The sequence below is a fragment of the Drosophila navojoa genome, chromosome 5, assembly GCF_054131105.1.
Source record: "Drosophila navojoa isolate 15081-1374.11 chromosome 5, UAZ_NAV_1.0, whole genome shotgun sequence".
Classification (NCBI taxonomy): Eukaryota; Metazoa; Arthropoda; class Insecta; order Diptera; family Drosophilidae; genus Drosophila; species Drosophila navojoa.
In genome coordinates, this window is record NC_142893.1 from 11,524,329 (window position 1) to 11,550,557 (window position 26,229).

General features: G+C 41.3%; 2 protein-coding genes across 8 annotated transcripts in view; one reads left to right on the forward strand and one right to left on the reverse strand.

Moving 5' to 3' along the window:
* The window catches only part of cv-2 (crosveinless 2-secreting protein), a 141,457-nt gene extending 122,677 nt beyond the window's left edge, over positions 1–18,780 (forward strand). Inside the window, exons 2-8 of one of the 2 annotated variants that reach the window (XM_089262354.1) lie at positions 4,083–4,503; positions 7,195–7,280; positions 13,524–13,623; positions 13,688–13,870; positions 14,787–14,999; positions 15,104–15,549; positions 16,496–18,780. In XM_089262354.1, coding sequence (XP_089118480.1) covers positions 4,200–4,503; positions 7,195–7,280; positions 13,524–13,623; positions 13,688–13,870; positions 14,787–14,999; positions 15,104–15,549; positions 16,496–17,512 — 2,349 coding nt within the window. In that variant the 5' untranslated portion in view covers positions 4,083–4,199 and the 3' untranslated portion in view covers positions 17,513–18,780. Of the gene's footprint in view, positions 1–4,052; positions 4,504–7,194; positions 7,281–13,523; positions 13,624–13,687; positions 13,871–14,786; positions 15,000–15,103; positions 15,550–16,495 lie in introns of both variants that reach the window. The other variant, XM_089262353.1, reaches the window with a different exon arrangement.
* The window catches only part of dom (domino helicase), a 131,514-nt gene that overhangs the window by 73,329 nt on the left and 31,956 nt on the right, over positions 1–26,229 (reverse strand). For 3 of the 6 annotated variants that reach the window (XM_089262350.1, XM_089262345.1, XM_089262346.1), the window contains one exon: positions 737–853. The exons of 1 other annotated variant lie outside the window; for it this stretch is intronic. In XM_089262350.1, coding sequence (XP_089118476.1) covers positions 752–853 — 102 coding nt within the window. In that variant the 3' untranslated portion in view covers positions 737–751. Of the gene's footprint in view, positions 1–371; positions 423–736; positions 854–26,229 lie in introns of those variants that run through there. 2 more of the 6 variants (XM_089262349.1, XM_089262348.1) reach the window with 2 other exon arrangements.

The window sequence follows — 26,229 nt, forward strand, 5'->3', positions numbered from 1 at the left end:
AAATGTGTCCAAGTACTCACTTATGAAAACTTCAATTGAATTTGGCATATGTTGGCCGACATTTCAAGCTATGCTGTCTGTGTGTGTGTGTGTGTGTGTGCGTGTGTGGCACAGTTTGCAACAGCAATTGCTGTCTGTTATGCGCATGGAGCTAGGGTTAGGGCCTTAAGTGCCTGACATGAAGACAAAAGACAGGTTCTCAGCTGTTGTTGTTGTTGTTGTTGTTGCGCAGGCTAATAGGCTCCGTTGTTGCCGTTGTTGCTGCAGTGTTCCTTTTGTTTTGTTGTGTCACTTTTAATCTCGAATGCAGTCGTGTGGGGCAGGCAGAGGAGCAACTTTTATAGGCTCGCCACTGTGGGTATAAATTTTGTTAGCAGTGGCCTTTGTTATAGTCGTTGTTGTTGTTGTTGCTGTTGCTGTTGCTTGGATAACCATCAACGTCAACGTCCACGTTGCTGTCTTCATTTGCCGTAGTTGTAAGCGCCGCTTGTCGCCGCATTCAATTGTGCCCAATCACATTGCCCGTTTGTGGCCCTCGAGCTGCTTTCGGCCATGCCCTCAGACCGCCGGCGCAACAACAACTGTTGACAAATGTGCGTCTTTTTGGCCGTCTCGCAGTGTTGTTGGCGAACTGACTTCAATATGCAAATCTATTGAAATTAGTTGCCAACGTTGCCAAGCAGAGCCAACTTTGTCGATCGGGCGCGCTGCTAGCCCGATACGAAGTCGAGTCTTGTAGATGTTGTTGCTTTTATTGCTGCTGTTGCTTCTGCTGCTGTTGTTGTTGTTGTTGTTCTTGTTGTTGTTGTACAATTTGCATGATTTGCCAAAGCTGTTGTTGTTGCTGCTGTCGCTGTTGTTGGCGCCATTTGTTTATTATCCGTGCCCTGTCCCTCTGGCTTACTGACTGATCTTGTGCCTCTTTTGTTGTGTGTGTGTGTGTGTTTTGTTTTAGTGCTGAGATCCGCAGTTAATTGAATTAAAGGCGGCGACATGCCGGGCCCAAAAACCAGGCTAAAAGCCAACGTAATTGGCAGCAACAGTTGCAGCCAGTTGGCCAGCCGCTAATGGCCAAGTTTTTAAGTGGAATTCCTCGATAAGCCTCCGCACGCACCAACCAACCATCCAACCAAGCAGCCAAGCAGCCAAGGCACTCACTACTATGCTAACCACCTCAACGGCTACCTACCGCACATCGTTAGACCTGGTCTAGACAGAGGTCTGCGTGCTCGGCGTGAACCCTTTTCCTTTGTTTCAGCTCGTCAGGCAATTTGTTGCGCCCCTTTACCGGGCCGCCTTTAAAGGGACAGGCCGCGAGACGCTTACCTTAATTGCCAGCTTGACGCCAGGCTGACGCCAGCTAGACGGCATTAGAATTCCTCCTACTACCCCTCAGATCGGTTGCAAACTGTGTAACCGAAACCGAAACCCCATAATCAGTGACCCCTGCCCTTGTCCGCTGCTCCCTTGCTCCTTGCATTTAATTGGCACGATTCGCGCGACGCGTCGTCATGCAATTGGCCGCTGGGCGGTCAATTAAATCAAAGCGTTTATATAGTAACTTGTCTTAAATTAAAAAAGAAAACAACAACAACAACAACAACAACAGCAACAGCAGCAGCAGCAGCAACTCGCTAATTTTTATCCAGCTGCCAGCTCTGTGTCTATTTATAAGCTCGACTCGGGCCGTGTCAAGTGTTCTCCAGCGCACATCAACCTCGACTTCAAATATTATTTCCCATATATGTATGTACACACATATATTTTTTAAGGTTTTTTTTTTTTGGGTGCACACGATAAGCACCAAGTACAAGGTTCCCATTGAAGTTTTGGTTAAGATTCTCGTCTCGAAACTATCGCCGCTGTTCCGCTGGAGGTTTTGCCACTTCAATGTCAGCTCGTGTGTTCTTAAGTTCGGCCCAGTACAAAGAGCGCCACAAAGTAAATATACTCGCCCCGAAAGTGCGTAGTTCCAAGTGTTTTCTTTAGAGTTTTGGCTTGACTTTTGATATCGAGAGTTCAGCTCGTTACAATAATTTGTTTGCACAACACAATGGCGTTCTATTTCGGTGGATACGCAATATATTTAGAATTAGGCAACAATCTAACTACTATTATAATGATATGTGAGTGTATGTAATGGTGTATTACTATCATTTCATAGTTGAAATTTGAAGTGAATTTAAGACATTATTTAAGTTTAGATATTAATTGTAAAAATATTATATGCTCTATAAAATGGGTCACATTTATAAATTTGCCTGCCGCAAGCTTTGTCCTCGTGCAATATACCCCACACAACACGCAGCATACAAAGAGTTTTATAAACACAGCTGCATAGCATACGCATACGTGCATATAGTAGCATATATGCATTTCTATATATATATAGTTCTCTCTCTCTCTATATATATATAATACATGTGTATTGTCCTTGTCAACAGCAATCCGGTGACAAATTGCAGCTAATCAGCAGCAATGGGAACAACAGCAACAGACAACCGAACAACATTATTTCCAGCTTGAATGAGGTTCCGTTTCGACTTTTGTTCTGCGAGGTGCGCTGTGAATCTTATCAATTGCAGAAATTAACATATATATACATATATATAGAGTCTATTATACATAGCAAATGTGTTCTCTATATATACATACATATGTATGTGTATGTGTGTGTGTGGCGCGTTATCAGTCTGTGTGACAATTTTTTAATTGGCTGTCTGTTTTAACATTGTTAGGTCAAGCACCGCATTCGGCATGACAATCTGCCAGTTCGTTGCATGACAATGCAGCCAGCATTAGGGTGCGTCACGACAGATCCGATCACACAGAGACTATGCAGAGAAGGTGTAAGCAGAGTGTGCGTAGTAAACAACAGACTGATTCATCGTTGCCATTGGCTATAAAGCTAGTTTATAATGCCATGTCCCGAGAAAGAGCCACTTTGTTTCCAATAAATCGAATGGGTATACTATATTAGGTGATTTCTGACTTCTGATTCATCGCTTTATTGAGATCGAGTTCAAGTTCTATTTTAGCATCCGCTTTCATGGCGTTAGGAGCGGCAAATGTTGGCGCCACTTTGAAGCAAAACAATCAATAAACTTGGGCAAAAAAAATGAAAAAAAAAAAATGTTAAGTTGGTTTTTGTTTGTTTTGATTTTTGCCAGATTTTTTTATTTTTGGTTTTTTCTCCGAAAGATTTGGTGTTGCCCAAGACAACTAGAAATAATAAAAATTATGCGGAGAGCTACAAAAATGAAATTAATTATAAGTCAAACAAGCATTACAATATTGCCTGGCGCCAGACGCAAAAATCATTAACATTTTTATGACCCGGCGTACAACAAAGAGCACCACACATATATCTATCAGATGGCATTACCTGTGTGCCACACACACGCACACGCACACTTGCCCATGATCATAAATCGCAACTAATAATGTCCAAGTTGTCTAACACCTAACAGCCGCCATAAAGACAAATCGATACACAGAGAGATAGATAGATACCCGACAAATAGCCAAACGGCCAAATGGCCGAACGGAGTTTACCTTTTGGGCGTACGTGCAAAATCGATGGGTATTGACCAGGCCAACATGATTCGCAGAATTCTGTAGTGTGTTGTGTGCAGTGAGAGCTGAAGATCGAGTGAAATGTGGACGACTGGGCCGGCCCGTGGCCAGGCCTCATCTTGATGGCCATCATAAAATTCAAAATACCGAAAATCTCGAAAAGCGTCCAACAACAATTTCGCCAGAGAGCAAATGGTTTCCATTTAGACCCTAGGCGGCAAGTGCAAATCTTTTGGCTGGATCAGAACCGTCTCACTGACTGACTGACGACCAGCTTGCATTAATTTATCCCGAATAAATTTATCTCACACTGGTTCGGATTGGCAAAGTCCACAAGTTGTATGAAACACCTGCACAGCTCGCTAAATTCTAAACAAAAACACAAAACAAATTTCTATTTTCAGTTTTTATTGTGGCGCCTGCACTGTGTATTTTTAAACTGACCGGCTTGATCTTTTTTAACACTATTTTTTCAGCAATATTTCAAGAGCAGCTACAACAACAACGAACGACAACAACTGCTACTGGGAATACAACAAAAAGAACACACACACACAGAAGAAGAACAACAATAACAACAACAACACCAACAACGAGATTCGTTTTCTAGCTATACAAATTTGATGCAAATTTCTGTGAACTTGCGCCAACAAATTGCGAAAATGTGTTGCAAATCTAACGCCATGTGGAAATCTCTAACGTCATCGAGTGACCAGCAACACCAACAACAACAACAACCAGTGACGACAACAACAACAACCACACAGAGCACACAATGTCATGGCCAGAGCCAAAGGCACAAAGGCAACAACAACTACAAGAGCCAGCCGCATTTTCTGGTCCGAATTTGTACCCTCGTCTTTATTGCGATGATTGCCCTGAATCAACTGGAAACTGCAGCAGCCGGATTTCGAGAGGGCCTTTCGGGTGAGTGCAATTATATATTGTACCTTTTATAAGAGAGTTCAGATCAAGAAATCAACATCATCAATCATGGTTGAACAAATGTTGAATATTAAAGATCTTGTTCTACATTTTAAATGATGGGGCATTCTTTATATCTAAAACTGCTTTCCGTGTTAGTAACATAGTTAGAGCTCATCTAAAAATAATATGAAATATGTAAAGAATTTATGTTTTCTAAAAATATCCAAGCCTGTATTAAATCCATCTATCATTTGCCTCTTGACATTAACTCCCATAGAAACAATCAGTCAGCATTTAAAGACTTATATATTAATACGTCTAAGGCAAATGCCAATCAATGTTTTTGGTCTTCAGCATACATATATCCATGGGCATGACTGGCAGTAGCATCCTATGCATATATCTATATTTATATAGAATCAACATTTACTTTTGGCATACACAAAGTAAATTCTTATTATTGTAACTCGTTTAGTTTTCTGTGGCTAATTTGCCGCATTCTTAATCTAGTTTTCAGCATTAGTTTCAAGATCATTTCCATAGAATGGAAATCAATTGAGATTGTCAAGCGAGTCACCTGACGCTTCGCCAGCTGGCAGCAGAGAGGTTCTGTTTCTCTTTCTGTTTCGACAGTTTCACCCTGCAACTCGTTGGCCTTCACCTTTACCCAGAGGTATTACGAACAGTAGTAGTTGTAGTTGTTGTTGTTGTTGCTCTGTACGGACTGTATAGGCTGCCCGTTAAGACGGTTCATTACGTTGCGCACCCTCTACCCTCCAGCCTCTAGCCTCTAGTCTTCAACCGCCCTGCACGGCCTAGGCGCCCCCCTTCCTCCCCACCGCTCTGTTGGCCACACGTGCCGCTGTGGCGCTCCCAACACTCTGCCGTCGCTGTCTCGCGCTGGCGCTTAATCTGTGATTGTGATTAATCAGACGACGCCAGCGTCCAGCGTCCGGCGTCGCCAGCTGTCCGGCTGGACGGCTACTGAGCGTATTTGATCGCTGCCAGTTTTTAGTTTTATTTTCTATTTTTTTGTTCTTTTATATATATTTCTAATTTTTTATTTTCGTTAATTTTTTTTGTTTTTTGATTTTTGTGTTCTTTAAACATATTGAGTGGGTTTTTTTTATGGCATTCGAGTGTGTTAAATGAAATAAAAAATCGCATAAATTAGATATACGTATTGCAATTTCGATATCGGGTTACTTGAACAAGGTTCATTAACTGTCGCCCGCTAGATGGGCAGCCGGCCAAAAGAGAAGGGCATGAACCGTATCCGTCTCCAGCTAGAAAGTTCCAATAGGAACTAAATAACTTTTCCACTTCATTAGAGCGCCAATGAATTTGTTTATGAATGAAGGTGGTCCCGAAAAACAAAAGAACCGACCCACAGAAATGGCACAGCAGGACACAAATGCATAACAGGAAAGCGAACAATGCATCTAAATACCAAAAAAGAACAGAAAGAAATACAAATGTGGATAATGTCGCAAAGGGCCCAAAATCGAACAGCGCTCGCGCTGCAGCATCTGCAACTGTATCTGTATCTTTGTATCTGTGTGTGTAGCGCCGGCGTCTTCATTTATCAACGAACACGCTGAGTTCGTGTTCTGTGTGTGCGTGTGTGTGTGTTAGTGTGTGTGTGTTTATCAGCACATTGCAGGTGGTCCCACAAAGCCAGCCCCGGGCTTCGGGACGGGCCCTGCAAGTCAGCCTGGGGTCGCTGTGCCGACGTTTCCGTTTGCCTTGCTGCGTTTCACTTCTGCATCGTTTCGAATCGTTACGTTGAAATACCCTGTATAAAAGTTAGGAGCGATAGAAACAGAGAGTATGGGAATATAAGACCTGGTAGAGCCTTTGGATATACTATGGGCTACCATGCATACAATTCAGTTTCCCTTAAGAACATATTAATTGTCAAATATATGAAATAGCAACCTTATGGTATATAGAAGATACTATACGGATATACATATGTACATATAGTAAAAGTAGATTTAGTTACAACCGAATATACTTAGAGTACAGGGTATCTTCAACGACTTGAAACGACTTTCAACTGCTCAGCAGCTACCTCGCTTGTTCTTTGTGCTGTGCTGTCGACTGGAACATGTTTAACATGCGGCGTTTGCTACTTTGACTTAGCGCCGGTGCCAGAAGTTTCAAGAAGCAGACGAAGGTAAACCAAACAAAGAGTAACCCAAAATGCAAGCGGCCAAGGAGTTGAGGGAGGGGCAAAGTGCGCGAGAGCGCAGGAGGTGTGTTGCTTTCTGATCTGGCAGGGCATGTTTGGCTACACACACACACACACACACACACACACACACAGACAGCTGTACGGGGAATGCTGATAAAGTGGCCTAATCTCTTTGACCTGTTTGGTTTTTGTTGTTGTTTTGGGAACGGCGCTGCGGGTCACGTGCTGGATAACATCTCAGTCAGTGGGCAATTTCCGGCTAGGTCTGATTGTAAATTAAATATTTGATTATTTGTTATTTGGTTTATTTGAGAACGTCAGCTCAGAGCTAACAGGAAATCGTTGTTGTTGTCATAGTGAGTCTGCCCAGCAATTTATGGATGACAAGTTTGTTTGGGCAACTAGAACAGCAGCTTGTTAACCATGGAAGACAAACACACACCATTACATACTTATTCATATTCTTCTTCTGCTTCTTCTTCTTTTCCCAACAGGCATTATGGAATCCTGTGCCAACGAAGGCGAAGAGGTGCAAATCAAAGGCATACAGAACGCCAAATGCTTCAAGTGCACTTGCCAGGTGAGTCGCAACTACGAACTATGTTAAGTAAGCCCCATGTCTCTAGGCTCTAGGTTCTAGGCCCAGCAGGCAAGCGGCTCCAGCGAGCTGCGCCAACAAAAAACTGGACAGCCTTTGACCCGAAATAAAAAAAAAAACACCCAGCAATATATGTGAAATGAAATACAAATACTAAATAAATCTATGGCTGTCGCTGTCTGGCGCTCTGCATGAGCGACGCCAGTGTCCAGCCAGGATGCGGCCATGTGTCGTACATTTCGCCTGCCAGCCCCGAAAGTATTTCAAATATTTGCCATTAGACAGGCAGCGAATGCAATGCCAAAAGCATGTACCGAGCGACGGGCAGGACAACTGGGAGAGACAGAAGGGACGGACAAGTTATAAATAAGAAGATACTTAAATGTTGAAATGTTCGAGAGATAACTGTGCGTATGCATAATATTTCCAGCCATGTGAAAAGACAGAGGAAAATTGAGCAAAAGCAGAAAATATTTTATGCAAAATTAAAGCAAAGCCTGAAGCTGATTCATTTCTGCTATAAGTGAAGCAAAAATTTTTGTGAATATAATGAGCACAGCTTTAAATAGTATCAGAATAAAATCAACAAATAGTATTAGCCAAATGTGAAATAATTTCTCAGCTCAGAGTTTTGACAAATTAAGATATTTATCTCTCGGCCTTAACCATGTGCTCAGAATTTAAAGTAAGTAAAGCTCTTGCAAGTTGCTCTCAATCATTAGCTGCTCGAGAGCATTTGAAATAACAAATAAATTCAATCAAGTCACATACATATTCTCCATGTAAATCCCAAAAAACTGAAGCTGCTCACTTAATCACGGCTAGCCGGGGACAGACAGACAGAGAGACAGACAGAGAGACATATCAAGCGCTGTTAGAAGTTCGCTAATGAGCGGATTTCCAGTTGCCAGATAGCAACGGCACCTTTTCGCTGAATGTTTGCTGGTGGTTTCTGTGCATTTGTTTGGCTTTTTTTTCACAAAGAAAACAAATTTTAATAATCACAATAATAATAAATAAACGCACAGGCCGCATCGCTCGGCGTTCGCCAGAAATTGTTATGATGCAAGGTCGTCAAACGGGTTTGCTGCGACATGACAAACGCTAACCACAGGTTGGCCGATCGTTTGACAAACACTTGGCGCCGTGTTTTTTGTCGCCGTCAACGGCTACCGACGGGGGCTAACACAGAAAGCGCGCTGCGCGCTGCTGTACGGCGTCGTGTCGTCATTAAGCGGCGACAACGGCGACGGCGACAGCGACGGCAGCAGCGGCAGCGCGTGCTGTTGACGCTGGCGTTGCCAGACCGCTGCATGCCTGTTGCTAATTTGCGCTAAGCGCTGCTAAATGCCTCTGCTCCATTTTAAGCGCCAAGAAGCTTTCGCGACGCCAGCTGCGACGACGACGACGGCGACGCTTCGATCGATTTTTATATAGCCTAAAGGCAAGAGCTGATGCTGCGGCCGTCGCTCATTATTGTTGTGCTCAAGCCAAGGGGGCGTAACCAAAAAAGAAAAAAGAAAAAACAACTTACAAAAAAGAAGAAAAAACAATGCCTGGCGCCACCTCACTTTAAGTTGTTGGCGCCATGCGTTGCGCCTGCTCTAATCGAGCTACCTGTCTCGCTCAGCAGCTAACGCGCGCTCACTCTCTCTCCCTCTCGATCGTGTTCACTCTCTCGCTCCAACTGCGACTGCGCGCATCGCAAATTCACGATCGATTGAGCGCATTTATTTCCTTTTTCTGATTTGCCGACTCTTTAAGCTCTCTCTTAAAGCTGTGCCAAGGCTAGGCAATTGAATTGCCAGTTCCATGCTCAGCCCGAGCTATAAAGCACACACTTTATGATTACTTCTATTCATGCTCCACTCACCCGCACACATGCTCAAGCACTCACACACCCATTCACTCTTCAGTCTCATTGTAATATTTGCAAACGCTTTTGGTGATTTGCTGATATTTTATGGCTGACGTTTATTATCTTATATATCTTGATATATGTATAGATATCGCATATTAAGTACAATCCGCGCATCCTGCGTGTCCTGTGTGCTGTTGTCTTTCAGCCAGCCAGCCAACCCACCACCCTCCCTCTGCCCAAGCACAATCATACAAATTGCCCGCTTTTCATCTGTTCTGGCGCGTCCTTTCGCATATTCGCGCTTCAGCTTGAATTTGTTAACAAATTTTGTTTTTATGGCAAAATTATGCTGAATGCGCATTGCTCTCCTAATAGCTTATGATTTAAGCGTTTCCCTTTTCAGTTTTTTTTTTTTTGCCGGCCTCTGCCAGTTGATTGAGCAAGCTATTTTTTACGATTGATATTTGCAAATATAGTTTGGTTTTTTCTAAAAAGAGACTAAGCTGTGAATATTGTAGGTGGACGGTAGTAAAATTTGCTTTCTTGCATGGGTTACACTTTTTTACGATTATATTCATAATCTGATGACTCAGTTTGAGCTGTTGAAAGCAGGAGTTAAGAATACTTAACATGATAATATGTGGCATATTAAAAATTTTACTGTCTGTTTACTGTATTAAATGTGAATTTAAGGAAGAGACATCATTAATAATTGGGAAAAAGAGTAAACAAAGTATTGAAAAATAAATAAAAAAAATATATGCAACATTTGAGAAACTATATAAAAGAGACATATTCATGGGAGGCTATTTCTAGGGGCACTTGTCAAGAAATCATAATTCATAAAAATATCAAAATTAATTAAATTGAAGATGACTTAACGATTCTAATGAAAAACATTAAAGACTCGTTTATGCCAGATATTTTTAACATTCAAATATATGTTTCCTTCATTGATTTTAAAACAGGGGAGAGCTAAAAGTATTTTTCATAACATTAACAGCTAAATAAAACAAGAAATATTATTTGTATTCAAAACAGATCGAAGACTTAATACTCTGCTGGGCAAACGGCTATATCAGCTGTAGATTGTCTGTAAATCTTTATATATTTATATAGTCTTCCTCTATGCGCTACACATTCCACAATCCCAAACACACTTTACACTCAACATACAGGATATCCCACATGCTTCTCATTTTGGAATTCCAACAACTGTTAATCCAATGAAATTCCACATTTACAGAGCTCAGCTCTCGTCTAACCCAACCCAATATAAACCGATCCGATCTGAGCCAACTAGCTACCAAGCTAGTCAAATTCAACAACTAGCCCACAAGTGACAAAATACACACATGAACATAAAAAATAAAAGCACAGTTTGTCATTACCATATTCTATGAGGCGCAGCGAGAGCCCAGTCTACAGTCTACAGTCTACAGTCTAGTAGAGTCTTTGGCCAAGTTTGCCTAGCAAACGTTTAAGTTGAGCAGCTAACAGTCAACAGTCAACAGCGAGCAACAACAAGAGCAAGCGACTAGCGAGCGGTTTGAGTGGCTCACTGGCCAACTGTGCGATTGGTGCGGTGCGATCGGCTCGATGGCTGGGGGGCAGGCGGTGCTGCAGAGGTGGGAACGTGGCGGCTGCCGAATGGACTGGTGTTAAAACTGATCATGTTTTGTCAAACGCAAGGTCGTTGGAGGCCGTTTGCAAATGTGGTTCTGCCACTGTGGCACACATAGATATACACACACACACACACACACACACACAAACACACATGTGCTTTGGCATTCGTGATTGCCGCTGGCGAAAAACAACAACTACAACAACGAAAAATCTCAGCCTCTACTTAGCAGCTTGTCCGTTGCCGGGTCCGGGACGCGCTTGGCTGCCTTCGTGGCGCCTTTTCTTTTTTTTTTTTTTTTTTTTTAATAGCAACCTTTGCTAGCAGCTACTAGACAACATCAGCAACAACAACAACAGCAACTGCTTTGGCGATGCTTAACTTTCATGTTGTCTGAAATATTTCTATACCGGTTCCCGATTAGAAAGAAAGAATTTCAAAGAGCATAAAAACATCGGCATCTGGAAATGCGTGAAGATCGTCTCAGCTGCTTCACACAAGCTCGCATCTACGGATTCAAGAGCATTTGAACTTTGTCTAGCAGCGCAGCATCAGCAACAGCATCGGCATTTACATTTCCATTTCCATTCCCATTTTTCCAACTGCTGTCAACATTTTGGATTTGTTGTCTCTCTGGTTGCCGTTGCCGTTGCCGTTGTTGCTGTATAATAGCAAAGTGCTTTTCAATCTGTCAGTGTTTATTGCATTATGGCACTGAGAGTTACGATGCCCGCACTAAAGGTGCCATTAAAATTCCAACTAACAACTGCCATTAAACTAATACGATGATAAAAATCTCGGAACCGCAAAAACTAAAAAAAAATAACAACGAAACACCTCTCGACTCTCAACTCTCGACTCGACACAATTTTCATAACAATTGCATATTTTGCACGTTGCGACGGCGGCTCCAACCAAATTGAGATCCAATCTGGTTTGCTTGCACTAAATTATACACACACACACCACCTAACACACACACACACAATTGAGCCGCGACATTGTTCAGCCGCAACTGCATACAAATTAGTAAAATATTTTGCCTGTTTTTGGTACGACATCTATCTAGATTTATAGATACATTTACAATTAGCCTCAGACTCTGGCTCACATCAGACACCAGCAACACTAGAGATTTCGTCCCCGTCTCCGTCTCCGTCCTCCGCGCGGCTTAACCTGTCAGCGGGCATCAAACATGCTGGCGACAGCTGCGCGCACAAGGGTTAAAGCCGCCCATTGATTTGATTTGAGTTAGTTTCGGTACGCTCGCTGCGGCCTGCCTTAGAGTGTTGCATAAGCTGCCAGAGCCTTGCCACAAGCTTTTGACTTATGATCGACATCAATTCTAATGCGCCGCTTGCCGCTGTCAACATGTCGTTAACGAAATAAACTGAGCAAAATTGCGCAAAATAAAAAGCAAAGCCAAACCTGCATCACACAGCCACACAATTGCTGCAACTGCTTTAACTGCTGCTGCTGCTGCTGCTGCTGCTGCTGCTGCTGCAATTGCAGTCTAGGCCAAATGAACAAATAAAGCCGCTAGCTGCCCTAATTAAGATTGCAATCAATGCTAAGCCTCTCTGAGTCTACTGAAGGCCTTTGCTAAACATAAAACAATATTTATTATTTCATATTTCTGTAGTTTTACTATCATTAGAAATTATGGCACAAGCTTGCTGTCATTTACTACTACAGAAATCTAAAAAAATCAGAGTAAATAGTCAATTTCCTTAATGGTTTTTCGACAGCTTTATTCACGCAAAACAATTTAGTGCCAGTTCATCGTGTCTGGCTTTAAGGCTTAAAGTTTTTTCTTTCACAACTCACTTTCGTTTCATTTATGACAAAATTTCTGAAAGTACGTTAACTTTGATACTATAGTAGTATTATTTAAATAGTCATATTTAAGTAGTATTATTATTTAAAGAGTAGGATGTTAGTAGTAGCATTTTAGTAGTAGTTTTTTAGTAGTAGTATTGTGGTATTTATTAGATTTATTATTTTTGGGAGTAGAATTAAAATAGTAGTATTTTAGTAGTAGAATTTAAAAAGTAATTTATTAATTAGTAGTATTTTAGTAGTAGTATTTACTAGTTCTCTAGTCATTTTAGCTATTGCCACTCATGAAAACCTTTAGATTTAGCTATCTAATTATTATATTTTTGTATAAAATATAAATGTTAGTGATCTATCTATTTAATGATAAGTCTATATTAACGCCGTGCATTATTTTTTCGTCTTTTATAATCTCCATCATCGACTGTCATTTAAGCTGTTAGGCAATCACATTTCGCAACTATTTTCCATAAGCTCCATCTCAACACGCATTCCAAGCAACCCATCGAGCTGGTTGTAGCGCATCTCAAGTGTCGCTTATGGCCTCTGGCTGGCCACTTGCCCCGCCCCAAAGTGTGCACTCAATCCCATATAATTTTGACTCGTTTGCATCCATAAATTATAAAGACTGCCGAAGGTCAGAGTGCAGCCTGGTTGAACAAATGCAATTTGTGTGAGCGCCAAAGCGAGTGAGCAACTGCAGGTGCAGCCACACTTTGGCGGCAAGTGGCGAGGGGTGTCGAGAGAGAGGTGCAGCTGAATACAAATCTAGTGCTCGGCTAAGTTGAGCATTTGACAGCAATCTCTCACATGATTAAGCGCAGAGATGGTGTGGGGCGAGGTGATCTAATTCATACAGCAATGGGAGACTAACAAAAGGTTTTTCTCTCTTCTCCTACAGAATGGCTTTGTGAACTGCGACAAGAGCTGTCCCTCAATTGATGATTGCTATTTGCTCGACTCCAAATCGTCCAACGACACCTGCTGTCGCAAGTGCAAAGGTAAGCGCAATGCAATTAACATGTAAAGAGCGACGAACTCTAATTAAACTCTTGCCCTAATTAGGCTGCATATATCGTGGAGTGCCCTATGCGAGCGGCGCTGAATGGAGCGACCCGCATGAACCCTGCAAGACGTACAAGTGCATCGCCAGTGTTGTCACCGAAACAACACAAAAATGTTATTCACAGTGCGACGATAATCAGTTGACAGCGCCACGCCCCGGCGAATGCTGTCCGACATGTCAGGGTAAGTCGACTTGTCCCAATCTGTCAACTAGTTCAGCCACTCAACTAGTCACTCACTAAAATTAGCAGCGCCAGCACCACCCAAATACTAATAATGCCACTTAATTCATCAGTTCGTCTGACAAAATAGTCCAAAAACGATCTGTGCACAGATGGTCAGAGTTTTTCCCCCCCCCCCCCCCCCCCCCCCCCCCCTTTTTTTTGCTTTTGTTTTTACATTTTCATTTCATTTTATGTTTTATTTGTATCTATTTTGTGACTCTGCACGATTTGCTTATTTATGGGCTTTAAATTGTCTATTAAGTCGACAATGTGGCATTGCGTTCCAAACAAAACAGAGCAACTTTTAAGTAATTATTTGATAGACTTGCAAATACCCTGCAGCAAATTTTATTGGCTTGAGGGGAAAATGATTCAAAATATAAATCTGTTGTAGAGTGAAAAAGCTAATTCCTTTAATAATAATTCCTGCTTGAAGGCAATTATATAATAAATAATATATATTGATCAAGTTTTCATAGACATCATCATTCTTCAACATCAATCTTAGCACCAGTCTGCCTCATTTGCTCAGTCATTTCATCACACAATTATAATACCCTCGAAAAGTTTACGTGCACTGCAGAGAAAGCCAGCTGTCTGTCATATAATTATGCAACATTAAATTACCCATCGAATGCAGTTTTATGCGTACAGGGTATATTTGGTACGCACGGCCCTCTGCCTATGCAAATAGATCGCTTGGAAACCCGTTTCGACATGTGGAAATTTTCTTGGCTGTCGCCCAAAAAAACATACACACACACATATATATACATATATCAAGAAGAAGACAAATAATACGTTTTTTAAACCGTTGTCTGATGAAAATCACGTTGTTGTTATTGTTGTTGTTGTTGTTGTTGTACACTTTGCAGGTTGCAAGATCAATGGCCAGACCGTTGCCGAAGGCCAAGAGGTTGTCGCCTCGATCGACGATCGCTGCTTGGTCTGCCAATGCAGCGGCAACAAGTTGAGCTGTGCCAAAAAGACCTGCCCCATACTCCAGTGCCCCAAAACGAAGCAGAAGCAGCTGCCCAACGAGTGCTGCCCACGCTGCACCGAACAGCGCGAATTTGTGGCAGTCAAAGGTGAGTACCGAACCTAAGCCCAAGCCCAGCCCCACCTCCTCCCTCAATTCGTAGACAAAAGCGCAGCTGCTCACAAATCTGCTTTCACCCATTTGTCTTTGCAGGCAAGTGCATATTCAACAATAAGCTGTACTACGACAAGACTCAGTTTACTCCGGATCGCTGCACTAATTGCACCTGCCTGAACGGCACATCGATTTGCCAGCGTGCCACATGCCCGATACTGGAGTGTGCGCCGGAGTTTCAGGAGGAGGACGGCTGCTGTCCGCGCTGCATTGTGGCCGAGGTGCGCAGCGAGTGCACCGCCCAGGGCGTCACCTACATGAACAACGAGACCTGGAACATGGGACCCTGCCGCAGCTGCCGTTGCATCGGCGGCAACATCCGCTGCTCGGAGATGCGCTGCCAGCCGGTCAAGTGTCGACCCAACGAGGAACTGAAGGTGCCCGCCGGCGAGTGCTGTCCCAAGTGCCTCGAAACAGCCGGCACCTGCACCGTCTTCGGCGATCCGCACTTCAAGACCTTCGACGGCAAATTCTTCAGCTTCCAAGTGAGTGACATTTCGATATCGATTACAAATGGCCAATGAGCGTAACGCGAACTGACGTTAATGGGCATAAATTAAAAAAATAAGCCATTTAATGTCAATTGATATATAATTACATTACTCGTCCGTCTCACTTATAAAGCTAACATATAAATTAGCCACTCAAAACGGACTTTTATACGGCCATTCGATTTGCATAGACAAGCTATTTTTATGGCCCATTCGCATTGACTGAATATTCTACTAATATCCATAGCTGCAGTTGCCAGTTGGCGGCTGACCACCCGCCAAGAGCGATCATTTCGACGGACATAAAGTCCGTTAATAGTAAGTGAAAATAAAGGGTGTCAAAATAAGCGTAACGGAGCGTAGCGAAATAACTTGTAATTAATTACAGAATAACAGGCAACTATACATACACTCTCACCATAATCATTTTGTTATTTTTTTAATCGTTCACATTTTATTAGCTATAAATTTAATGGCTTTACAAAGCTTGTTCAGCCAGCAACTACGTCCAATCGGTTTTTCACAGTAGTCTCTTTTTATGGCTTTAATGGGAAAAACGGGATTGTCCTCATTTTGAAATGCAGTTACATAAAACCCTCTGCCAAAGGTCATAATTAAATTACAAATTAACTGCAGATGTCTCCAGCTGTCAGTTGGTTCTGCTAATTAAGAAGTTGAGAAGAAACTCAGCCTTATCTATGATCGACTTGTAAAAGGCATTAAGAGAGCCGGAGAACGCTGAACATAGTTTTTTTTTTAGTTTCCCATCAATCAGGCTTTTTATTATATAAGAAGTGAAGGCAATCGAGAAGGCAATCTCTGCCAATAATCCTTCATTAGGTATTAAAGCAAGTCACATCATTCTTTCAATTATTATTCTATAACATATATATATTCTTTATAGTACCTATCTCAACTCTTCCATCGCTTTAATTTCCAGGGCAGTTGCAAGTACTTGCTGGCTGCTGATTGCTACGGCCACAACTTCTCCATACGGCTGACGAACGATGGGCGTGGCACGCGGCGCTCGTCGTGGCCCAAGACCGTGACGCTCAAGCTACGCGGACTGCGCATTAATCTTGGCCAGAAGCTGAGAGTCAAAGTGAACGGCACACGAGTCGCGCTGCCCTATGCGGATCACAGCAGCAGCAGCAGCGAGAATGGCCACGGCCACAATGTGAGCATCGAGCGGCTGGCGGAGGGTGGCATTATGCTGAGGACGGAGCTGGGACTGAGCATCGAGTGGGATGGCAACAACTTTCTGCAGGTGTCGGTGCCGGCGCAGTACAAGCATCACCTGTGCGGGCTGTGCGGCAACTACAATGGCAGCGGGCGGGACGATCTGACGGGCAGGGATGGGCACTCACACAGCGACGACGAGGTGTGGCACTTTGCCAACTCATGGAAGGTGGGCGGACCGAAGTCGTGCTCCAGGGCGAGGGATAATATCGTGGCGCAGCCGACGTGCAACAAGCGTAAGCCCAACTTCTATTGCCGGCCGCTGCGCATCTCGGAAGTATTTGGAAACTGTGATAGTAGACTTAATCCCACGAACTACATCGACTCCTGCCGCATGGACGTCTGCGAGTGCCCCACGGGCAGCTGCCACTGCGACAGCTTTGCTGCCTATGCCCACGAGTGCCGTCGCCTCGGCGTCCAGCTGCCCGACTGGCGTACGGCGACCAATTGCCCCCTGGGCAGCTGGCGGCGCAACGCCACCGATGCCAACTATCGCGGCAACAGCTTCTACGGGGATCCGAGCTTACTCACTGGCGGCGCCGGTGCTGGCGGTGCGTACAAGGCGCGACGCCGCAAGCAACAGCAGCACCGACTGCAGCAGCAGCAGCGGCGACGGCAGCAGAACGAGCTGCAGGAAAATGAATACATCAAGAAACATGTACCCAATAAATTTTTAAGGCCGCGTGCGCCGGCTCGCACGCCGCCGCCCATACACTAAGCACTGAGCATGGATTTAATTATAATTTAGTTGCTATACTCTCACACTCTCACACACCCAGCATACACGCACGCACACACACACACGCAAATTCTCAAGCAGGCTAGAAACATTACTTGAAATGCCAATGGCACGAGCTGCAGCAAAATAATAAAAAGCTTTCGCCAAGCTTTGAGCTTGCTTTTGTCGTTATCCCAGCCAAGCTTAAGCTTACAGCCAGTGTCATTGGGCAGTTCGTTAGCATGGTTAGAAGCAAAGTTCCAGATACGAAATTTGATTTGTATGTACTCTTAGTTGAATCGCGTATACGCACCCATGACAGCACCAGTATTAAGCTAAGCATTATCATCCACCCCAAGTCCGACATCCGCAAGAAGGTCTCTCTGGTGTTACCATTTATACTCTGTTAGCGAACCATCTCATGCTTGCCGCCTGATCCATACATTCATCAAATGCATTCGTTGTCGCCATTTTGTTTAGTTCGATAAGTTTTATTTATTTTAGCTGATAAGTTCTAAAGAAATTTTATAGAGTCCGGCCTAAGTACTACTCGAGAGTATGTTATGTGTCTGTCACTCTATGGTTTTTTAATGTATTTGTATGTGTGTATTATCGCTTAAATAAACTTCATACTACTCGATTACTTAACTCGATAACGATAACTTAGTGTACTTATATATACATATTAAACTATATACTATTCGTAATGTTAGTTAAATAAATTTTAGTTTTGCTTAAAATTTAAGCTTTAAACATTTATGAAAATTGCACAAACAGTATTTTTGCTTAGTTTAAATCTCACTTTAATCTTGCAAAATTTGCTACTGGAAGAAAATCTCTCCAATTATACTTAACTCTTCCCTCTCTCTCTCTCTCTCTACAACTCTCTTTCCCTTTCTCTCTGTTCCCCTTTCTATATAAATATATATATATTACTAACTCAAATCTTAAACTTTACGAAATTCCGTTTATGTCCATAGAAAAAAGGAATATCCAATTAAAATAAAAATAAAAATCAAGTAAAATAAACTGTGTTAATATTTATAAAGTCCAAGATCCAAGTTGCGCAAGTTTATTGCCATTTTCCAATATTTATAATAAACTAATCAAGTTCTTTTACTTTAATATGGCTGGATCTGTAAATGTACGACAAATATATGCTTAAATATACTAAACTCTTTGAAAAAAAAAAAAATTAAAAAAAAGGCAAGAAAAGAATAAAACAAATTTAAATGCAAGAAACAAAATAAATTATAAAAAATTTTAAATGTTGTGTTTAATATTTATAGCAGGAAAAATGTGGGAAAAATAGAAATATGGGTGTTTGAGCATTAAAAGTTATGTTATAAATAGTTGAAAATATACCCCTCAAGAGACCTTAAAGAGGAAGGAAATAAAGGAAACACAGAAATTCAATTCAAAAGTCCACAAGATATGAACTACCAAAGTCAGAGGCTTGACTTGTAGTAGTTTTTCGGTATTTTTTATATATTTCGGTGTCTTGTTCATTCGTCCGAAACCTTATAATTCCATGACTATTTTTGAATGCAAATTGATACTACGGATAAATACGCGTCTAACAAGGCATTCCTCTCGAAAATCGGATGAAAAGTCCGCAAGATATGAACTACCAAAGTCAGAGGCTTGACTTTTAGTATTTTTTCGGTATTTTTGGGTATATTTCGGTGTCTTGTGCATTCGTCCGAAACCTTATAAGTCCTTGACTATTTTTGAATGCAAATTGATACTACGGATAAATACGCGTCTAACAAGGCATTCCTCTCGAAAATCGGATGAAAAGTCCGCAAGATATGAACTACCAAAGTCAGAGGCTTGAATTTTAGTATTTTTTTGGTATTTTTTATATATTTCGGTGTCTTGTGTATTCGCCCGAAACCTTATAACTTCATGACTATTTTTTAATGCAAATTGATACTACGCATAAATACGCGTCTAACAAGGCATTCCTCTCGAAAATCGGATAAAAAGTCCACAAGATATGAACTACCAAAGTCAAAGGCTTGACTTTTAGTATTTTTTCGGTATTTTTTATATATTTCGGTGTTTTGTGCATTCGTCCGAAACCTTATAATTCCATGACTATTTTTGAATGCAAATTGATACTACGCATAAATACGCGTCTAACAAGGCATTCCTCTCGAAAGTCGGATGAAAAGTCCACAAGATATGAACTACCAAAGTCAGAGGCTTGACTTTTAGTATTTTTTTGGTATTTTTTATATATTTCGGTGTCTTGTGCATTCGCCCGAAACCTTATAACTTCATGACTATTTTTGAATGCAAATTGATACTACGCATAAATACGCGTCTAACAAGGCATTCCTCTCGAAAGTCGGATGAAAAGTCCACAAGATATGAGCTACCAAAGTCAGAGGCTTGACTTTTAGTATTTTTTCGGTATTTTTGGGTATATTTCGGTGTCTTGTACATTCGTCCGAAACCTTATAACTCCTTGACTATTTTTAAATGCAAATTAATACTACGCATGAATACGCGTCTAACAAGGCATTCCTCTCGAAAATCGGATGAAAAGTTCACAAGATATGAGCTACCAAAGTCAAAGGCTTGACTTTTAGTATTTTTTTGGTATTTTTTTATATATTTCGGTGTCTTGTGCATTCGCCCGAAACCTTATAACTCCATGACTATTTTTGAATGCAAATTGATACTACGCATAAATACGCGTCTAACAAGACATTCCTCTCGAAAATCGGATGAAAAGTCCGCAAGATATGAACTACCAAAGTCAGAGGCTTGACTTTTAGTATTTTTTCGGTATTTTTGGGTATATTTCGGTGTCTTGTGCATTCCTCCGAAACCTTATAACTCCATGACTATTTTTGAATGCAAATTGATACTACGGATAAATACGCGTCTAACAAGCCATTCCTCTCGAAAATCGGATGAAAAGTCCGCAAGATATGAACTACCAAAGTCAGAGGCTTGACTTTTAGTATTTTTTTGGTATTTTTTATATATTTCGGTGTCTTGTGCATTCGTCCGAAACCTTATAGCTCCTTGACTTTTTTTGAATGCAAATTGATACTACGGATAAATACGCGTCTAACAAGCCATTCCTCTCGAAAGTCGGATGAAAAGTCCACAAGATATGAACTACCAAAGTCAGAGGCTTGACTTTTAGTATTTTTTCGGTATTTTTGGGTATATTTCGGTGTCTTGTACATTCGTCCGAAACCTTATAACTCCTTGACTATTTTTAAATGCAAATTAATACTACGCATGAATACGCGTCTAACAAGGCATTCCTCTCGAAAATCGGATGAAAAGTCCACAAGATATGAACTACCAAAGTCAGAGGCTTGACTTTTAGTATTTTTTCGGTATTTTTGGGTATATTTCGGTGTCTTGTACATTCGTCCGAAACCTTATAACTCCTTGACTATTTTTAAATACAAATTAATACTACGCATGAATACGCGTCTAACAAGGCATTCCTCTCGAAAATCGGATGAAAAGTTCACAAGATATGAGCTACCAAAGTCAAAGGCTTGACTTTTAGTATTTTTTTGGTATTTTTTATATATTTCGGTGTCTTGTGCATTCGCCCGAAACCTTATAACTTCATGACTATTTTTGAATGCAAATTGATACTACGCATAAATACGCGTCTAACAAGACATTCCTCTCGAAAATCGGATGAAAAGTCCGCAAGATATGAACTACCAAGGTCAGAGGCTTGACTTTTAGTATTTTTTCGGTATTTTTGGGTATATTTCGGTGTCTTGTGCATTCCTCCGAAACCTTATAACTCCATGACAATTTTTGAATGCAAATTGATACTACGGATAAATACGCGTCTAACAAGGCATTCTTGAAAATCGGATGAAAAGTCCACAAGATATGAACTACCAAAGTCAGAGGCTTGACTTTTAGTATTTTTTTCGGTATTTTTGGGTATATTTCGGTGTCTTGTGCATTCCTCCGAAACCTTATTACTCCATGACTATTTTGAATGCAAATTGATACTACGCATAAATACGCGTCTAACAAGGCATTCCACTCGAAAATCGGACACATTGAATTTCTTAAGAATATATAAATAGTATACTTAGTGCCAAATCGCTTAGAATTATTGATGACATACAAAAAGTATCTCAAGCAAAGAATGTGGATTGAAATTCAGTCAATGCATTTTCATATATGTATCTAGTAAAATTTGGCTTTGTCCACTTTTCCCTCAGCACAGTCAACAGATATGTGCGAATGCTTCTGTAGAAGAATGAATGCCAAACACATACATATGTATGTACATAATATAAAGTAAAGCCTCCTCTCTTTCGTTTTATTATACAGTAATTAAAAGCCTAAGCAACTGCCAATTAAGATGATGTTTGAATACTTATATTTAATGGGTGTACACAAGACGCAAGTAAAATCCAACTCGCGCTGACGTTTCGATTGAATTCCGCGAGTTGGCCATTTCGGATTGTGTATATATAATGTTTATGATGATGTTGTTGCTTTGCTTATGTTCAAGTGGCATCAGATTCGCAGGCACGAACCCAAAAACAATTGCGACAAGAGGCGACGACACTGCGTCTAGGGTGGCAGCCGTTGGGGCCGCAGACGGAAGGAAGTGGTGGCTCGACACTTGGTGGCAATGCGCGCTGCTCTTGGAGACTGGGCGTTGAGTTACAAAAAACAAAAAATCGAAATCAGAAACAGAAACAGAAATACATGTGTATAAAGCACTGCAGACATACAATTGGACACACATACACACGCACACACCACACCACACACAATCGCAATCAATTTATGCATGTTTGCTTAGCAATACTTGTCAAAGTTGTCTAGGGCCGTGCACAACTTTGTGTGTAATTTGAACGGGGCAATCATTTGCCTCCGCCTCGGGGTTTATGGATATATGGAGGCATTTCTTGGAAGGCACTGCTCGGCGCTGCTTAAGCACAATAAGCTCGTAAATCGACGTCGATTTAGACTGAAATACAATCTTGTGCGAGCCTGAAATTGCGGGCGCTCCATTGACTAAAGCCACCAACACACGCAGTCGCTGTTGCTGCTGCTGCTGCTGCTGCTGCTGTTGCTGCTCCTGCTGCTGTTGCTCTTTTTGCTATTGCTGCCGCAGCGGGGCACGTGCAGCGCATGCGCAACGAGGCAATGCCGGCAGCAGCTGGCTGGACAATCGGACAATTGGCAACACTGATTGATGCACGTCGTCTTCAACAGAATCGAGTTGAATGTTTCGACATCTGCTGAACGCTCGCCGGCCACCGACTGTGTTGCGGCATTCTGTTGCTTCCGCGTGTTGGTCGCCTGGAGAGACGACGCCAGCCTGGATAGACGACGACGCGTGCTCGTGCCTTATCAGGCGCGAACCTGTCCATATTGGCGCAAATGCCCGATTGCCAATACGGTGCGTGTATAATTGGAGCGTATGTCTGTCGATGTCTGTTTCCCTCTCGCTCTCGCTCTCCCTTTCTCCCTCTCAGTGTGGTGTGGCGCCAGAACGTGCGCCAAATTTGGCAATGTGAAATGTTGTTGCTGTCCAGTGGAATGGCATATTCCCCATAGCCACATGCCACATGCCGCATGCCGCATGCCTTGTGCCACATGCCCCATAGGCATTAGAACGTCGCCAGCCACTTAAAATCAGCGATTTATCATGAAGCAATGTTTGCCCTGCACAAATGAACGGGTCGACATGTCCATGAGATATCCGAAACCACAGCCATAGCTATAGCCATAGCCAGAGCCAATGCCAAGTGGCCCTTCGATTGCAAAGAGACTCATAAAGATGCGCAGCAGATAAGCTGGAAGGGACGAACATATGGACAGAGCCATGCATCATCATTGTGGCGGCACAAGTCCTGAACCCTTGACTGACTCTCCAGCGACAACCATATAGAGAGTGTGAGGGAGAGAGAGAGAGAGAGAGAGAGGCACTTGGAATCTTTGTGTGTGCATAAACGAGTGTTGAATCACATGAATCACTTTTGTGCGTAGGAGTCAGCCACCATTAGCGGCATATGTCAGCAGCGGCAACCGCCCACGTATCTATGTAAGCCGGCCAAGGGCTGCACTTTCCGGGTAGCATTTCCCACGCAACGGCGCCCGGAAAAGCTAACAGAAATCTATCTAACTATGCGCGTTCTCGATGACGGGCTAACCCCACAGCAGACTCTCAAATCCAAGCGCTTGTTATTTATGTCAATGGCTTGGCTTGTGCGTCACATTCACACATGCACACATACTGAATGTGTGCGTGTGTGTGTGGGAGAGCAGATGCGCCAATCAATAGTTGAAATAAATTAAAGCATACTTCTCGGCGGCGACCTAAATGCCTGAGCAACGGGGTGGCAATTTCTGCTCTTTGGAATGCCCCATTTACACTCGTTTGCCGCTGATAAAACTTAAGTAATTAAATGTTAACATGGAGTCAAGTGAAAGTGTAATTAATAATGTTATATTATTTGCTGTCAATAGGGGTTTATGGTTGCACATGGCTAAAAAGATACATACTATATATTTATATGGGATTGAGATAATTAGGAATTTTTCGGTAGAATTCAATTTAGGTTGAGTGGCCAATATAACTTACTAAAGAATCCTCATTTTTAATATGGAAATCCAAATGCGGACCCTTTAGCATAACTTAGCCACAGGAATGAATAGTCTTTGATTTAAATTCGTATCCACTCGAAACATTTGAAAAGTCTGTTAAAAGAAGTTCATAGAAAACTTATAGTAGTTCACTGAGCTCACTCAAAATATATAAATAATAAACCTGTTCACTTGTTGATAGCTTGTTTATTTTAAATAGATCATAGAGTTTATGCCATCAATCATCAATCAACATAACAAGTTGTAAATCTCTAATATGTGATTCTCAGTTGTATAAGCTTTGAATGTAACACCTTATAAATTGAAAAGTTAAAACATTGCGATTGAAACCTGTCTTAATCATCAATTATTATTTTATTATTGAGGCTGAAACTTGTTTATAGGCTAAGTGTTGGGATTGAACTTCTCTTATACAAGAAACTATGTCACACGTGCATGTAAAACCAATAAATCAAGCCAAATCAAAGTCTATATAAATTGATGAGCTGTTCGAGCTGTTGTTCCTTGCTGGCAGTTAGCTCTATGAATAAACAAGTATATAATTAAGTATACACGAGCAGGAACATTATTTTTTTTTCTAGCAGCGTGCGAAAGTAAGTATTCGATTACACATTGAGTGAATGAATGAATGAATGAGCGAATATGAGTTGCTTGTTAAAATTAATGGCTATTCCATTCTAGCTTCGATTGACTCTAGCTAATTTAATGTGCAATCAAGTATTCAGTGTCGCCTCGAATGCCCATGGCGTGTGTCTGTGTGTCCATCAAAACCTTAAGGGGCTGGGGGTTTTTCTAGTTAGATTAATTGCCCCCCTAAAAACTTATTTGGCTGTCGAAAACATTTGCATAATTAGCATATAGAGAGAGAGCGAGAGAGGCAGAAAGAGGGAGATAGTTCTGAATTGACTACAGGATATGTAAAAATACTTATTAGCAAGTCTGTAGAAAGCTGCCCGCAACAGAGAAATGGATTCAACAGACAAACAGGCGTCAGCTTCAGAACTTTTCTATACTCTTACAAAGAGAGCTCTATGAATTTGGCATTCATTTGGTGCGAAACTTTGAGTAAGTTATAGACATATAGATAAAAATGTTGATTTGTTGTTTCTCTTTTTTTAACAATTGTTTTCTGTCATATAAAAAGATATTTATTATTTATGTTTTATTTTTTTTTTTTTTAAATTCGCGAAAGATTCTGCAAAGTCTAGCCAAAAGCTGAACAGTTTGAGTATAAGAGTATAATTTTTTCTGTTAAACCAACAATGTCCATTGTTAATTGATATGCAAAACATAAAATTTTTATTTTAGTACTGAGAATGATTTTTTAATTGTCTAAAATACCAGCTTAAATCAATAATAATGGTATTAAAAATAACTCATGTTTATCTACGCTTTTAACTAACTAGATGCATAAGTAACAACAAATTTCATTTAATGCAGAAATAAATATAATAACAATATATATATAAATATAAATAAAGTACTGTACTCTAAAATTGTAAAATAAAATTCAATTTATAATCAAGCCGTAATTTATCTATTCATGTCTCTAAGAGAACTTTCCTCTTCTATATAAACTTGCAGCCTTGCTCATTAGATCTCAAAGCGTATTTAAATATCGGTATTCAGTGAATCTTTTGCTTTTGATTTCATTTCATTTTGTTTATTTTTATTTTTATTTTATTTATGTTTTTGTTCATTCGATTCATTCGACTCACACAAGTTGCCACACAATGAGACATTTTGGCATCTGGCAAAGTTTTTGTCAATATATATATATTGTATTATTAATTATATAAATTAACTTGTTTTGTGTGTTGTTTCTCTTCTTACAAGCGGGCGGATGGGCCGGATGGGGCGGGGCGGGCACACACAGACTTCAAGTCAAATTAATTATAAATGCGACGCTTGGCAAAAGGCGAAGACAGCCGCAGATAAGAATCTTACGCCAACGATCATCGCACTCATCATCATCATCATCATCACTATGGCCATTATTATTATTATCATCATCATCATCATGATTAACAGTCAAATGCAATTAAGCGCAATTATGCATAAAGCGAGTACTGATACATGTCGTTCTGTTG